Genomic DNA, 14,102 nt, shown 5'->3' with positions numbered 1-14,102 from the left:
GTCTCTTCAAATACGTTGCAAGCTGGTGCGACTGCTTTATTTTCATTCAAACATGATGTATATATCACGTGAAATTCACGTAGAACTATTCATGTTTTCACGTAGAAGATACCTAAAATTTCAGTAGCACTCACCCACATTTCACGTAAACGGTACGTAAAATGTATGTCAAGTTTACCTGACTTATCACGTCGATTAGCGAAGCTCAAATTTATCTAGCTACCTGACATTCCGGTGGAGGTTACGTGAAAAATATGGTGGACGAAAACTACCTATCTTTTCACGTAAATCAGACGTGAAAATTTTTCAGAGTGTACACCTGCTCGCTACCGTGCTTGAGAAGCTCAGCCGGGAGTTCGCCATTCCCAGCAGCTTTGTTGTACTTCAGTCCTCTAATGGCTGTCTTGACCTTGTCTAGCGTAGAAGGTTTCACAACCTGTCCGTCGCCGTCGATTCGAATTCTGTCTGCCGCTCTCCATTCCCACCGTTCAACAATTCTTAGGCCACTGTAGCCATAGCTGTAAAGGCGTAGGTATTTGGCATGACCATGCTGAAGGTGACGAGTTCGAAGGTTTTCGTTAAGTTTTTTTTTTTAATTCTTTGGGCAAAAGATACTTTTTGGGTTTGTGTGCCATCAGTAATCTCATGCTCCCAATTTCATCCTATTCGAAAACAAGCGATTACGGCACCGATTGATTCCGTTCTTTTTGTTTTCATGCGTGCTCACTTCTAACAAAAAATACAAAAATAAGAAACAAAACAAACAGTGCTTCAATCCTTTGTTTTTCGTAGGATGAAAATGGGAACCACATGCTTAATAAGGGAACCAATACCCTACGTGCCTGTCACACGTTGCAAAATGGACTTAGGCAGAAGAAATTCTCAGTTAATAACTGTGGAAATGATAGAACACGCGAGCTTTGCGCCAGTGCAGACGTTATGCAAAGAAGACAAAGAAGAACAATTCCTCGAAGTGCTCTCTCCATTTGGCAACCACCATTGCTTTATGTATCAGAATCTTTTAATCATAGTCGTTGCACATGACTGAGAAGACGCTGTTCTCCGCACGCCATGGACAGTTTCGTAAAACCTTCGCATATGATTCTGTTCCATACTCTCTGATATGGAGATGATAATTTCAACCAAATTTGGATTTTCTTTACAAAAAATTCACACTATTTAGAAAAGATTTCCAATAACGATTATATTTATCAATCAATTTACGATCCGTTCAAACATAATAATAAAAAATACAAATAAAAACATACATTAACTTTAATTCCAAACCCTCAAAATCTACTTTGACGGTGGGCTGGAGTTGTTGAGCACCTGGGCGATGTCCTCGTAGGCACTTCGCAAACAATCCACAAACTCGCGCCCGTTCCGGTCCGGTTTGTAGCTCGTTACCACACTTCCCAAAAACCCGTCCTGTATATTGTACCCGATGCCGTACCCATCCCTAACAACCGGACCGAATCCTCCGGCCAGCAGTGCCGGCGACGAGAGCGTACTGGTCGAAAGGATGTTATGATTGATGGCGGCGTAGGCCGGATCTTCGAAGATGCACGGCGTCGGGATATCGTTCGTTTGCGCCGTGTGCCGCAATCCGAACAGATGCCTATCGAAGCCCTGTCCCATGGCCGCATCCTTCGTCAACTGACCGTGTATGGTCGAACACTTGTCCATCATGGCCCTGAGTTCGCCGGTCGAAGTGGGATTCTGCTTTCGCTCGATTGCTTCGCAGAATTCTTTGGTAGCCATTGTGCAAGGCCGCATGGTTTCCGTTCGTCCGTGACGGAACGCGGCAGTGCTGCAAGATTCGTAGGTCGCTACGAATTTGCCATGCTGCTTGTAGAACGCTAGTTGGAATCCCAGCTGCATTACAGAATCCGGACTAATTCTCTGCTTCTTGCAGATATTCTTGTTGATACCTTCGTACTTCATGTAGTTCATATCGAGGGCGTCGATGACGGCGTTATGGTGATTTTGGGCAGCAATGACGCCCTCTCGGATCTTGTCATCCAGCTTAAACTCAATCAAGCGTACCACGTCTTCGCTACGATTGGCGTCGTTTGGTTGCACAGTAGGTTCCACAAAGGGCCTCTTGGTAGTTTCCTTATAGATTTCCTGGAAGTACCGGAGCACGGCCACTCCGTCACCCCAGGAATGCTCGAAATTTATACCGGCCGTCCCATCTTTGGACACTATGAGCGAAAAGGACTTATCGAACCAGCGGTTGGTACCGTCGCCAAACAGGAAGTCCCGTATCATCGGAATAGGATTTTCCGAATCGATGGAGCCGTTATCTAGGCAAAGGCAGAACAGGGCGGAATCAACCGTCCGTAAGGCTTTCTCGTTTCCTATCTCACCCAAATGGTATCGAATTCGGGCCCACGTATCCCGGTTTTCGGTGGTCAGTAGCCCCAGTGGAGTATCAGACGGCGGACGGTTGTCGTTGAGAACGTATTTGAAACGTGCCAATAGCGTTTCCGGTTGTTCGATGTTGCCTGTAAGTCGATTGGAAATTGTTAAAAATTATCGTTAGTAATGTTGAAGACAAAATAATATAATAAAATTCTGCAAACAATACAATAGATTGAGTATAACACATTAAGGAGATCAGCATGACCAGTCTATTTAAGCATTCATCATGAATTCGAATTCTGCCACCGTTCCAAACGTTCTAGCATTAATATCAATGTCATCAGCAAAACAGACAAATCGACTGGATTTCGTAAAAATCGTGCCTCGACTCGTCGCATAGCACCTTCCAGGGTAATGTTGATCAGCAGGTATGAGAGTCTATTACCTTGTCGTAGTTCCTGGCGAGATTCGAACGAACTAGACAGATCGTCCGAAAATTAATCTAACCTAATGAGCTTCTCGGAGATACCGCGCTCGTTTTGTAGTTCTCTCTTGTAGATGGGACAAATGACGCCTTCCTTCCACTTCAATAGCTGTGCGATATCCCTTACTTAACTTACCGATCAGACTAAGGCCTGAGTGGCTTCTGCTGTACATAGTATCCGTCTCCATTCCACTCGGTCCATGACTGTGTGTCTCCAGTTCCGCACTGTGCGAAGCGTCCGCAGATCGTCCTCCACTTGATCGACCCACCTAGCTCGTTGCGCACCACGTCTTCTTGTACCGGTCGGATGACTCTCGAGAACAATTTTAGTCGGGTTGCTATCCGACATCCTGATGACGTGATCCGCCCACCGTATCCTCTCGATTTTCGCGATTGTACTTTGTCTTCGACACATTAACGACTAATCCGATTCGCCTGGCTTCACTCTTTAGAAGGATGTACGTTTCCGCCATCGTCTCACATTTACGAGCTATACCTAATATCAATATCATCAGCGAAACCAAGCAGCGAACGGACTTCGTGAAATCGTCCCACTCGTGTTTATCTTCGCACTCCTTATTACACCCTCTAACGCAATGTTGAACAGCAAGCACGAAAGACCATCACCTTGCCGTAACCCTCTGCGAGATTCGAAGGGACTCGAGAGTGTCCCTGATACTCGAACTACGCACATCACCCGATCCACCGTCGCCTTGATCAATCGTATTAGTTCATCCGGGAATCCGTATTCGTGCATAATCTGCCATAGCTGTTCTCGATCGATTGTATCATACGCCGATTTGAAATCGATGAACAAGTGATGTGTGGGCACGTTGTATTCGCGGCATTTCTGCAACACATGGCGGATGGCGAACATCTGATTCGTTGTAGCGCGTTCACCCATAAATCCAGCCTGATATTGCCCCACGAACTCTCTTGCAATCGATGATAGACGGTGGCATAACATTTGAGAGAGTATCTTGTAGGCAGTGCTCAGTAGTGTGATCGAGCGATTTTTCCCGCAATCCAACTTGTCGCCCTTTTTGTAGACACACGATACCTTCCATCCATTCCTCCGGTAATACTTCCTCCTCCCAAATCTTGGTAATGACCCAGTGTAGTGCTCTCACCAGTGCTTCTCCACCGTATTTTAGAAGCTCGCTTGGTAGTTGATCTGCTCCAGCGGCTTTGTTGTTTTTCAACCGGTCAACCTCCTCAATCTCTTGGAGGTCAGGGGCCGGAAGTCTTTCGTCCTGTGCACATACTCCTAAATCTGTTACCACTCCACCTTCGGTACTTGCAACGTCGCCATTGAGGTGCTCATCGTAATGCTGCCACCACCTCACGCTCGCTCGTGAGAAGATTCCCGTGATTGTCTCGGCACATGTCGGCTTGTGTCACAAAGCCTCTGCGCGAGCGGTTCAGCTTCTCGTAGAACTTCCGTGTGTCCTTAGCGCGGTACAGCTCTTCCATCGATTCGCGATCTCGTCCTTCCTGCTGGCGCTTCTTCCTCCGGAAGACTGAGTCTACTTGTTCTGTAACGTGCCTGGCAACCCATCAGATCTAAGCTTTTTAGGTCCCATTTCAGGATCCAAATAACTGTGCAAAATTTGGGCACGATCTGTTATCCCTGGGCTTGGATTATATCTTCCAGGAAGCTTTGATTTTAGGTATGTGGTCGATGTGCTTTGCAGTAATGATTGGAATAGCTTAATGTATAATCAATGGCAAACAATTATTCTGTAAAAATCAGATCTTCAAATCATCTGATATAGTGCACAACTGTTCATGATGCTGCATAGTATATCGAACATTTGTCGAAGTCATTTATGTGCCGGGAAAATATAATTCCAAGTTGGTGAGAATATTACAAACTGAGGGAGGGTAATAGGCCCAGTCAGACCCCTGAATGGGCAATGTGGGTTAGTGTATGGGAATGCCATTGAAGGTTTGTAATATTCTCCGAGGCTTTCGGAATCCAACAGGGCGCGTCCCCGGGTTGCGGATAGGGGGAAAAGGGAGATTTATCGCATTTGTACTGTAATCAGCCAATGTGATATTACCTCCTATGGTGTTGTAGTGCGAATGAATGATCTCATTCTATGGGAATTCGAACCTTGTTATGTATTGTTTATTAACTTCAATTTTCTAAGCTTGACAAGGTTTTGAAGACAAACATGAGATGAGGGAATTGCCTAATAGGAAAGTCACATCAGCAAAGCTTTTACATATGCAAATGCATTCCATGGGGTCATGTCTAGCATTTAATATGTATAGCAATGCCTGGTTCTTACCTTGAAGGGGTACTACAAGACCACGCGGACAATTCGATTAAAGGCTTAATGGGGATAATATATTTTCCAGAACTGAAGGAACATTTTTTCCGGGTGACTGGCGAGTCGGAGAGGGTGGAAGTTTTTGGAGGATTTGTCGCACGGTGACGATCTGGTCCATTGACGAGCGGCCATCGACGAAGCCGACTTGATAACTTCCTACAGACTCATTCACTTTGGAGTATCGGTACATCCTTGAGGTGCATCACACAGCTCAGTCAGTGCCTGCGGATTGGACAAAAGCCTCCCTGTGTTCGTTTTCAACAGGTTATGATCCCAGGGACGCCATGGTGGAGTTCTGGAAGCGAGGAGGCCTACATCCGACGAGGTGCCAACATCGAAAATCGGTGTAGGGACTTATGTCGTTTTTCTTTTTGAACCTGGGTTGGAACTGGATTGGCGGAAAATGTGTAAACAAACAAACGTCAAACAAACTTTAGTACAAGCGAAACCGAAGTCAGGTTGGGGTTGAAACTGTGATCTCATCCAGTTCCAACCCAGGTTCAAAAAGAAAAACGGCATAACATTTGTTGAGGATCTAGTGTCTTGATGGAACTGTGCTGTGAGAGCTGAAGTGATCGAGGCGGTGCGGTGCTGGCTGACTGCTGGTCGAAGGAGCTGGATGGCAGAAGGTACTCGGTGTCGGCAGGAGCTTGATGCCAGGAGATGCTTTGCAGCGGAAGTAGCTCGATAGCGAAGGAGCTGAATTCTAAGATGTGCTTGGGATCCAGTGGGAGCTCGGTAGGTAAGAGCTTGAGATCCAGGAGGTGTACGTTGGCCATGGATACTAATGCGTCCAATCAGAGTGTGTGATGAGGTGATGAGGAGCGTTGGAATGTAGGTACATCCTTCACTGACGTTCTACGCATAACTGTCCCATGTTATATGGAATTCCCATATAACGTGGGACAATCGGGCGTAGAACAGCAGCTGCAGGTGCATCACACAGCACAGTGAAGCTAATGAGAATAATTTGTAAATATGTTTGCACCTAGATTAAAATATAAAGGAGAAGCACTGAGCTGGTAGCAATATAAGTTTGCCTCCTGGCCAACCTGAGCCTTACCTAAAGCCTTCAGTACACGCTTTGCCAAGCGTGCATTTTTTTCCGCACGCATAACCCAGCAAGCCAACAGCGATCACAACATTGACAAAACATCGGAAATGTCAAACGTTTGCTTTGATGTTGGTTGATGCGTGCGGAAAAGTTTGCACACTTGGCAAAGCGTGTACTGAAGGCTTAAGCCTCCTATGAAGATCGTGTGTTCTTGTAAATGGTATGAACGTTTGCACCGTTGATGCTGTCCAATACACCTACAGTGATTGCTAGAGCTGCTTCCAAACTGAAGTCGTCTTTCAACCCAGGGCCGGATGGTATTCCTTCCGTGTTCCTGAAAGAGCACATCTCCCACCTGCTAGCACCACTTCACCGTTTATTTGAAATGTCGATTTCCAGTGGCATTTTCCCATCCTGCTGGAAAATTGCATTCATGGTTCCAGTACACAAAAAGGGAAGCAAACGCGATGTGAACAACTACCGAGGAATCGCGGCTCTGAGCTCTATTCCAAAGCTGTTTGAGTTGGTCGTTATGGAGCCTGTCATCTCGCACTGCAAGCAAAACATCTCTGCCCCAATCAACATGGCTCTTCGGTCAGCCGCTCTACCACCACCAATTTATTGTGCCTCACATCGTATATCATCAAAAGTATGAATGAACACGTGCAGACCGATGTCATCTACACATACCTATCTGCTGCTTTCGACAAGCTGGACCACGACATTGCTATCGCTAAACTCGACAGATTCGGTATGCTAATATCTTGCGCTGGTTCCGGACGTATCTCTCCAATCGCCAACTGATGGTATCCATAGGAGATTTCAGATCAGAACGTTTTCACGCTTCTTTCAGCGTTCCTCAAGGAAGCCACCTGGGACCGGTGATCTTCCTACTGCATTTCAACGATGTCCATCTTATCATTGAAGGACCCCGATTATCGTATGCCGACGAGCTCAAAATGTTCCTCAAGATTCGCACCCTTGCAGACTGTCAATTTCTTCAGCAGCAGATTGAACTTTTCACTAACTAAATATCCAAACTGCAATTTCCTTGACCTTATATATGGTACATCCAATAGGTTATCGTTATGAATAAATAAAACAATTACAATTACAACTGGTGCTTGTTAAACCGAATGACTGTCAATCCTACGAAATGCTCCGTCATCACGTTTTCTCGACGAAAGAAGCCGGTTCTCTTCGACTACAGCATGCTTGGCGTCACTATCGAGCGAGTGAACCATACACGGAGAAACTAAAAAACTCAAAATTAGGTACTTTTAAACTCAATTTTGAGTTCTTTTTCGTCTCCCTTTTCATGCGCTCTTTCTAATGTTGTCAGAGAGTGAAGAGAGAAACAGCCCAACTTTTGCAGTTCAGTGCGTCAAGCCAAAATTGAGTTTGTAGCACAGTACTCAAATTTAAGTGAATACAACCTAGTCAAAATTTCGGTTGGGTGAAAAAACCTAAAATTAGGTATTCCTTTCACATGGAAGCAAGCGGGAACAACCCAACAAAAACATCGATTCCATCAACTCAAAAGTGGCTTGACGCACGCAACCCCGAAGTTGAGTGGAAAGAACTCACTTTTGGGTAGTTTCGTCTCTCCGTGTATCAAAGATCTAGGCGTTATACTGGACTCCCAGCTGACATACCACCAGCTTGTATCGTATACGGTCAACAAAGCTTCCAGAGCTCTGAGATTTATCTTCAGAATAGCGAAGAATTTTTCCGACATCCATTGCCTGAAGTTTCTTTACTGCTCCCTAGTGCGCTCAATTCTTGAATACTGTTCTGCAGTCTGGAGCCCGGCTTACTGCAACGGTTCCGAGAGAATTGAATCTGTTCAACGTCGCTTTCTCCGTTTCGCGCTTCGAAAATCGCCTTGGAGGGATCCGATTGGTCTACCGAGCTACGAAAACCGCTGTCGTTTAATCGATCTCGAGTTACTCCGTAACCGTAGGAAAACGACCAGAGCACTGATGATTGCAGACACGCTACAGGGACGTATTATAGACTGTGGGACAATCCTGGAACAAATAAATTTGAACGTTCAGCTACGTACACTTCGCAATAGCATTCCACTAAGATTGCCTCTGCGAAGATCAAATTATGCGATGCACGGCGCCATCCACGGGTTGCAACGGATTTTCAACAGAGTCGCATCAATCTTGGACTTCCATTTGGCCCGGGAAACTCTTCGTCGGAGATTCTCTTCGTTTTTTAACGCTATTATGCCTCTCAAGACAAATCACAATATGGCGGTTATCTACCTCTGGCTTCTGATATTAGCGCGACAGTCACTAATCATAACAGCGTCACCAGATTTTAAAGTATATTATTCCATTATATGGGCTTTGACAGCAAGAATACTCATTCCACTGAGCCACTCTTGCCGTTCGTCACAAATACATTCAAAAACATCTGTCACTTCGCGAAACCCACGTGCTTTTGTTTTTGGCGGGACCACTTTTTCTTTTGTTATGCCTTTCGACTGTCCTGCGGCGGTATGCCTTGCGAGCGTACGACCGCCGCAGGACTCTAATAAAAGATAAGCGGGACAATATTTAGAATCAACTGACAACGCCTGTGTTAAGTATTTAAGCTCGTATTTTACCTTTTGACATGTGTTTTGTTTCGTTTGCAAGCATATTTTTCTTTGTATTATGTATATAATTTTAACACCAACCGTCATTGGGGCACGTTGCTGCTTGTTGATGCACACACAACAAATAAACAATAATAAGTAGAGCTACAATACCCAATCCACGGTGCTTCAGTATATCGACAAGTAGGTATGCGGGTGCTCTCGATAAAATTGAGAGATCTGCAGTTTCAAGTAACGAGCTTTCAATCCCTCTTTGTCGCTGGGGTCGTTGCAAATGGTATCGGTTTGTATTCTCTTGTTGATTATTCGTTGCTTCTTTTTTTACGGCTGGCTCGCAGGGCTGAATAGGGGGTTGTGGGGCAAGATGGCCACCCTAAGCTTAGGCGCCTTGGAAGCATATACTTTCATAAGAATATGGATATTTAACACTCATCCCCTTTGTTTCATGTCTTTTCTATCTTATTAACACAAAAAAGCATTTTATTTTGCACTACGAATGCAAAATAAATTCATTTGAAAAATGTTACTTTCGACATAGAATTTTTGCCATATGGGGCAAGATGGCCACCCCTTCGGGGCAAGACGGCCACAGAGCTAAATTTTTACAATTAGTTTAGTATGCTTTAATCCCTAAGCAACGTTCAATAAACCAAGGTCGAATCATCCACAACGCTTTGCCTACAGATGGTGTGGTATTTGCCAACATTTTCTTTATGATAATGTTTGAAATTAAATTGATAGAAATTTATTTGGAAATGTTCTATGATTTGGTCTATTTTTTCAGCAAACTTGTTTCTCTCGAAACGATTGAAATACATTACAACTCTTTTTATGCATTATACTGTAATTCAACGTCTTGTAACGAACCCTTATAGCGGTTTTAGCTATGATTTTCCATCCAGAGCCAAAATATTCAATGAAACCAATCACCGTTCAACAGCAAATAACTTCAAAGTTTTTTCAGAAGTATCATCTCCATCGTAGTTAATTTTAACAGCTTCAACTTATATGAAAAGCAATTTTCTGTGGTTTTGCAGTATCTCTAAACATCAATAACAGTTTTAAGGCTGCTTTAGATTGATTTTTGGATGGCGACATAGGCCTTACTACAGGTGGCCATCTTGCCCCGAATGATTACGATATGTTTATCATTTTTTATATGATATAATTAATTTAAAACATTGAAATTTTATTGTTAAGGCTCAACAACAGTCACATATAGACACCATTAAAAATTAAAAATAATTTTTAAAACGATGTTATTTCATTACTAATCCTTAAAATCAGATGGCCTGATACTATAAGAAAACACTGTTTTTGAACACTCAAACTTCAAACACTATTTTATAGCATATTTTTCAAACTAATAGTAACTTTTTCGCACGTTATAAACATAAAGCATTGTTTATAATCACAACCCATGCAGAAAATATTTTTGTTTTGCAAATTAATGCTTAAAAGACAGTGTGGCCATCTTGCCCCACAACCCCCTACTAAACCCCTGTTTAGCTTTCGTAGGGTTCCAGAAAGTTTGCCCAAGCAAACCCCTCCCGTCTCTGTGTAAGTTTACGACCGCAGTTCCCACCGGGACTGGTTACTCGAACTTCACTAACTCGACGTCTCCACTAGACAGAAATGTTCTCTCCCCGTTCGCAAGAAAAGCAACGATGCTGCGCATTTCTGTACCGTTTTATCATTTTGGCAGCATAAATGGCAAGACATTTGTGTCTAGTGGAGACGTCAGGTAAGGTTGCCCATATCCCGGCGGGTTTCAAATAGGAGATAACGACTAAGAAGGTGTTCGACTATATGTTCAGCGCTGAAGTAAATCTATGTTACAACCATAAGTATGGAATATTCGTGGGCACAAGAGTTGTAAATTCACCTACCACCCTTGCCAAGTTGAAACTATTCTACCCATACGTACCTGCTTCGTCTAGCACGTCAACTGAGTACATGTTCCCATTCCGGATCACCAACAAGTGTCGTGACTTTTCATTCCTATAGATTCTATCCTTTCCCGTCTCGGGAATCCTCGTCGCACCAAACAGCCCTTGATACTGGCTCATGTCCAGGGGGAAAGCTTTGAAGGCGTAAGCCACGTAGGTGGCCACAAGCGACGGCGCCATGGCGGTTACCTTACGGAACGTGTCCGTGTCGCTCTTGGCCGGATTCATGTGGAACACTTCCGGTTCGAGCTGATGAGCGCGAAGGGACTTCATAAAACGGAGCGAGCTGATCACGAGATTGGTGGTTCGAATGAGTTGATTGTTGTACTCCGGCTTGGGATCGGGATTCATCATCAGTAGGGGATTGTAGTTGATTGGCAGGGGAACCCGATCCCGCAGATACATATCGAACCATGGCTCCGAGATGTAGCTGGTGTGCTTGTTTTGGGAGTCTTTCTTCTTGAGTAGTTCTTGTAATTTGGGTCCGGTTGTGGTCTTGAAGCGTTCAACGTTATCTTTCGTCTTACGGAACGCTTCGTCGATAAGCAGAGGCTTCTGAGCCGCCAGATAACGTTCGCATGTTTTTTCCAGCTCTGGTATTGGCAGTCTTGGCAGTGAGGCTTGGAAATGCAGCATAGGAATTCGAGTTTTCTGCATATACTGGTAGTCTTCTCCGGTAGTGGTTGCCTTGCCACGACGGAAGGTGGCCAACGGTCCTCGCGTAATGCGTAACATACTGTGGGTTGGATTGCACCTAAAAAGTGATAACAGGTCAAATGAATATTAATAAATCACTCGTCGATTGTACCTCTCACCTCTTTATACTGCACACAATGTTACAGGAATGATTCGACGGTAAAACAAGACTGATCAAAGTCCAAACAGAAGAGAGATTTTGCCCTCGGACAGATAAAATTACTTATTGTTATCAAAAATGATACTGATAGACTTAAACAACAACTTTGCTAGATAAAATCTGATAAAAGTAGAAGGTAAATCACAAAACTGAAAAATAACGACACTGAAAAACAACGGAGAACAATGCAAAATACACTAATCCACTACTGTTGCACCGTCATCACCACCAGTCGAATATCACCGACACACAGCCCATTGAATGGAGAAGTAAATAGTGTACACGGAGAAACTAAAAAACTCAAAATTAGGTACTTTTAAACTCAATTTTGAGTTCTTTTTCGTCTCCCTTTTCATGCGCTCTTTCTAATGTTGTCAGAGAGTGAAGAGAGAAACAGCCCAACTTTTGCAGTTCAGTGCGTCAAGCCAAAATTGAGTTTGTAGCACAGTACTCAAATTTAAGTGAATACAACCTAGTCAAAATTTCGGTTGGGTGAAAAAAAACCTAAAATTAGGTATTCCTTTCACATGGAAGCAAGCGGGAACAACCCAACAAAAACATCGATTCCATCAACTCAAAAGTGGCTTGACGCACGCAACCCCGAAGTTGAGTGGAAAGAACTCACTTTTGGGTAGTTTCGTCTCTCCGTGTAGTAAATAACTGTAAATAGTAGTAAAAAATTACGAATGAGAAAGCGAAAACGAGACGTGATAAATAACAAGATGACATTTCATGAGCCCCAGTGGTGTTTGAGTTCCGTGCCCAGCGAGTTTGCTATCACCAACACAAACAAAACAAAATGTCACTTTTCATTCATAAAAAAAAATCATTTTTCATTCATCTACTGCGGTACCGTTTGTTCGGTCGATTGTTTTTCCTATCCGTGTTTTTCGTACAAATTCAGGTGAAAAATTCGCGTAGACGGCCCAGAGTCCGCGAATTTTCCAGGATTGCATTTTGAACCAGGTAATTTCAAGTGCTTTTAGTGAAAATTTGGCAATAATACACACGTTTTGATATGCGTTTTCTCTGCACTGTACAGATTCGTTGCGTGGGGTGTGTCCATTGTCGTCCATTATCGTCGGATTAGTCATCCATCGTCGTATTTGCACTGTGACCACTGACAATGACCGAGCGTCATACTTTTGGGGGCAATCTGAGCCCAATCACCTGCCATGCCTGGAACAAGGATCGCAGCCGTAAGTTTCATCCTTACACAATGATCCCAGAGTCGTAAACACTTCTGTATTCACGCCTTGCTATGCTTACAGAAATTGCCATCTCGCCGAACAACAACGAGGTCCACATCTACAAGCGGGAGGGCTCCGAATGGAAGCTGCTGGATGTGTTGAACCAACATGATCTGCGCGTCATGGGCATCGATTGGGCTCCGAATACCAATCGGATTGTGACTTGTGCCGTCGATCGGAATGCTTACGTTTGGACCCAAGGGGACGACGGCAAGTGGAAACCGACGCTGGTTCTGCTGCGGATCAACCGGGCTGCGACGTGCGTCCGTTGGTCGCCGCTGGAGAACAAGTTCGCGGTGGGATCCGGCGCCCGGTTGATTTCGGTGTGTTACTTTGAGTCGGAGAACGATTGGTGGGTTTCGAAGCACATCAAGAAGCCGATCCGTTCGACGGTGACATCGCTGGATTGGCATCCGAACAATGTGCTGTTGGTGGCCGGTTCTACCGATTACAAGGTTCGGGTGTTTTCCGCTTACATCAAGGACATCGAGCAACATCCGGAACCGACGGCTTGGGGTCCGAAGAAACCCCTGGGGCAGATGTTGGCCGAGTTCAAGAATTCGACCACCGGAGGTGGTTGGGTTCACAGTGTGAGTTTCTCGGCCGATGGCAATCGGGTTTGCTGGGTTGGCCACGACAGCGCGATCAACATTGCGGAGGCAAACAGTGGAAACGTGGCCATCAAGCTCAAGACGGAATACTTGCCGTTCCTCTGCTGCGAGTGGATCTCTCCGCAATCGATTCTGGTAACTGGCCATAGCTGCGTTCCGCTGATCTATACCTTCGACGGAAGTCGCATTGTGCTGGCCGCCAAGCTGGACCAATCGACCAAGAAGGAACAGAGTGGCATCTCGGCTATGCGGATTTTCCAGTCGTTGGATCGGAACTCGCGTACGGAGAATTCCGACACCAATCTGGAGTCGATCCATCAGAATGCAATCACCTGTGTGTGCATCTATTCGGGTGACAAGGGAAGTGCCAGTCGTATCAGCACTTCCGGTCTCGATGGCCAGTTGGTCATCTGGGACATTAACACGCTGACCCGTTCGATGCACGGTCTGCGCATTTAGGAGCGCACCATCAGTATTCATCGGTCAATGCGGTAAGGGATGAATGTTGACTGATTTACTTTAAATATTTCTGCATTTAGTTGCAATCAACAATGCCCTCCTGGCCAATAGAGAAACAATGAATAAATTCC

At 44.7% G+C, this 14,102-nt stretch overlaps 2 protein-coding genes across 3 annotated transcripts; one reads left to right on the top strand and one right to left on the bottom strand.

Moving 5' to 3' along the window:
• Positions 1-1,199: 1,199 nt before the first annotated feature.
• LOC109407255 (carnitine O-palmitoyltransferase 2, mitochondrial) lies at positions 1,200-11,896 on the bottom strand. 2 transcript variants are annotated; one of them, XM_019680263.3, is made up of 3 exons: positions 11,604-11,896; positions 10,774-11,549; positions 1,200-2,507 (listed from the first exon to the last, which is right to left on the bottom strand). In XM_019680263.3, the coding sequence occupies exons 2-3, from the start codon at positions 11,528-11,530 to the stop codon at positions 1,297-1,299; spliced, it is 1,968 nt and encodes a 655-aa protein (XP_019535808.2). In that variant the 5' UTR covers positions 11,531-11,549; positions 11,604-11,896; the 3' UTR covers positions 1,200-1,296. The 2 variants fall into 2 exon arrangements, with proteins under 2 accessions (XP_019535808.2, XP_019535807.2); XM_019680262.3 differs by having other exon boundaries at positions 11,611-11,896.
• A 561-nt stretch (positions 11,897-12,457) lies between these two features.
• LOC115254012 (actin-related protein 2/3 complex subunit 1A-B) lies at positions 12,458-14,073 on the top strand. The gene is made up of 3 exons (XM_029858649.2): positions 12,458-12,617; positions 12,694-12,850; positions 12,923-14,073. Exons 2-3 carry the CDS (start codon positions 12,778-12,780, stop codon positions 13,969-13,971), a joined length of 1,122 nt encoding a protein of 373 aa, XP_029714509.2. The 5' UTR covers positions 12,458-12,617; positions 12,694-12,777; the 3' UTR covers positions 13,972-14,073.
• The last annotated feature ends 29 nt before the right edge of the window (positions 14,074-14,102 follow it).

This window comes from Aedes albopictus, chromosome 2 (assembly GCF_035046485.1).
Source record: "Aedes albopictus strain Foshan chromosome 2, AalbF5, whole genome shotgun sequence".
In the NCBI taxonomy this organism is placed as follows: Eukaryota; Metazoa; Arthropoda; class Insecta; order Diptera; family Culicidae; genus Aedes; species Aedes albopictus.
The sequence above is the reverse complement of the archived record's forward strand: the minus strand, read 5'-3'. Positions and strand labels throughout refer to the sequence as shown.

Excerpts from the sequence above, each read along its gene's own strand:
- LOC109407255 (XM_019680263.3), bottom strand. The coding sequence starts at position 11,530 with ATGTTACGCATTACGCGAGGACCGTTGGCCACCTTCCGTCGTGGCAAG. Across the intron at positions 2,508-10,773 it reads TGACGTGCTAGACGAAGCAG|GCAACATCGAACAACCGGAA; the intron begins GTACGTATGGGT and ends ATCGACTTACAG.
- LOC115254012 (XM_029858649.2), top strand. The coding sequence starts at position 12,778 with ATGACCGAGCGTCATACTTTTGGGGGCAATCTGAGCCCAATCACCTGC. Across the intron at positions 12,851-12,922 it reads CTGGAACAAGGATCGCAGCC|AAATTGCCATCTCGCCGAAC; the intron begins GTAAGTTTCATC and ends CTATGCTTACAG.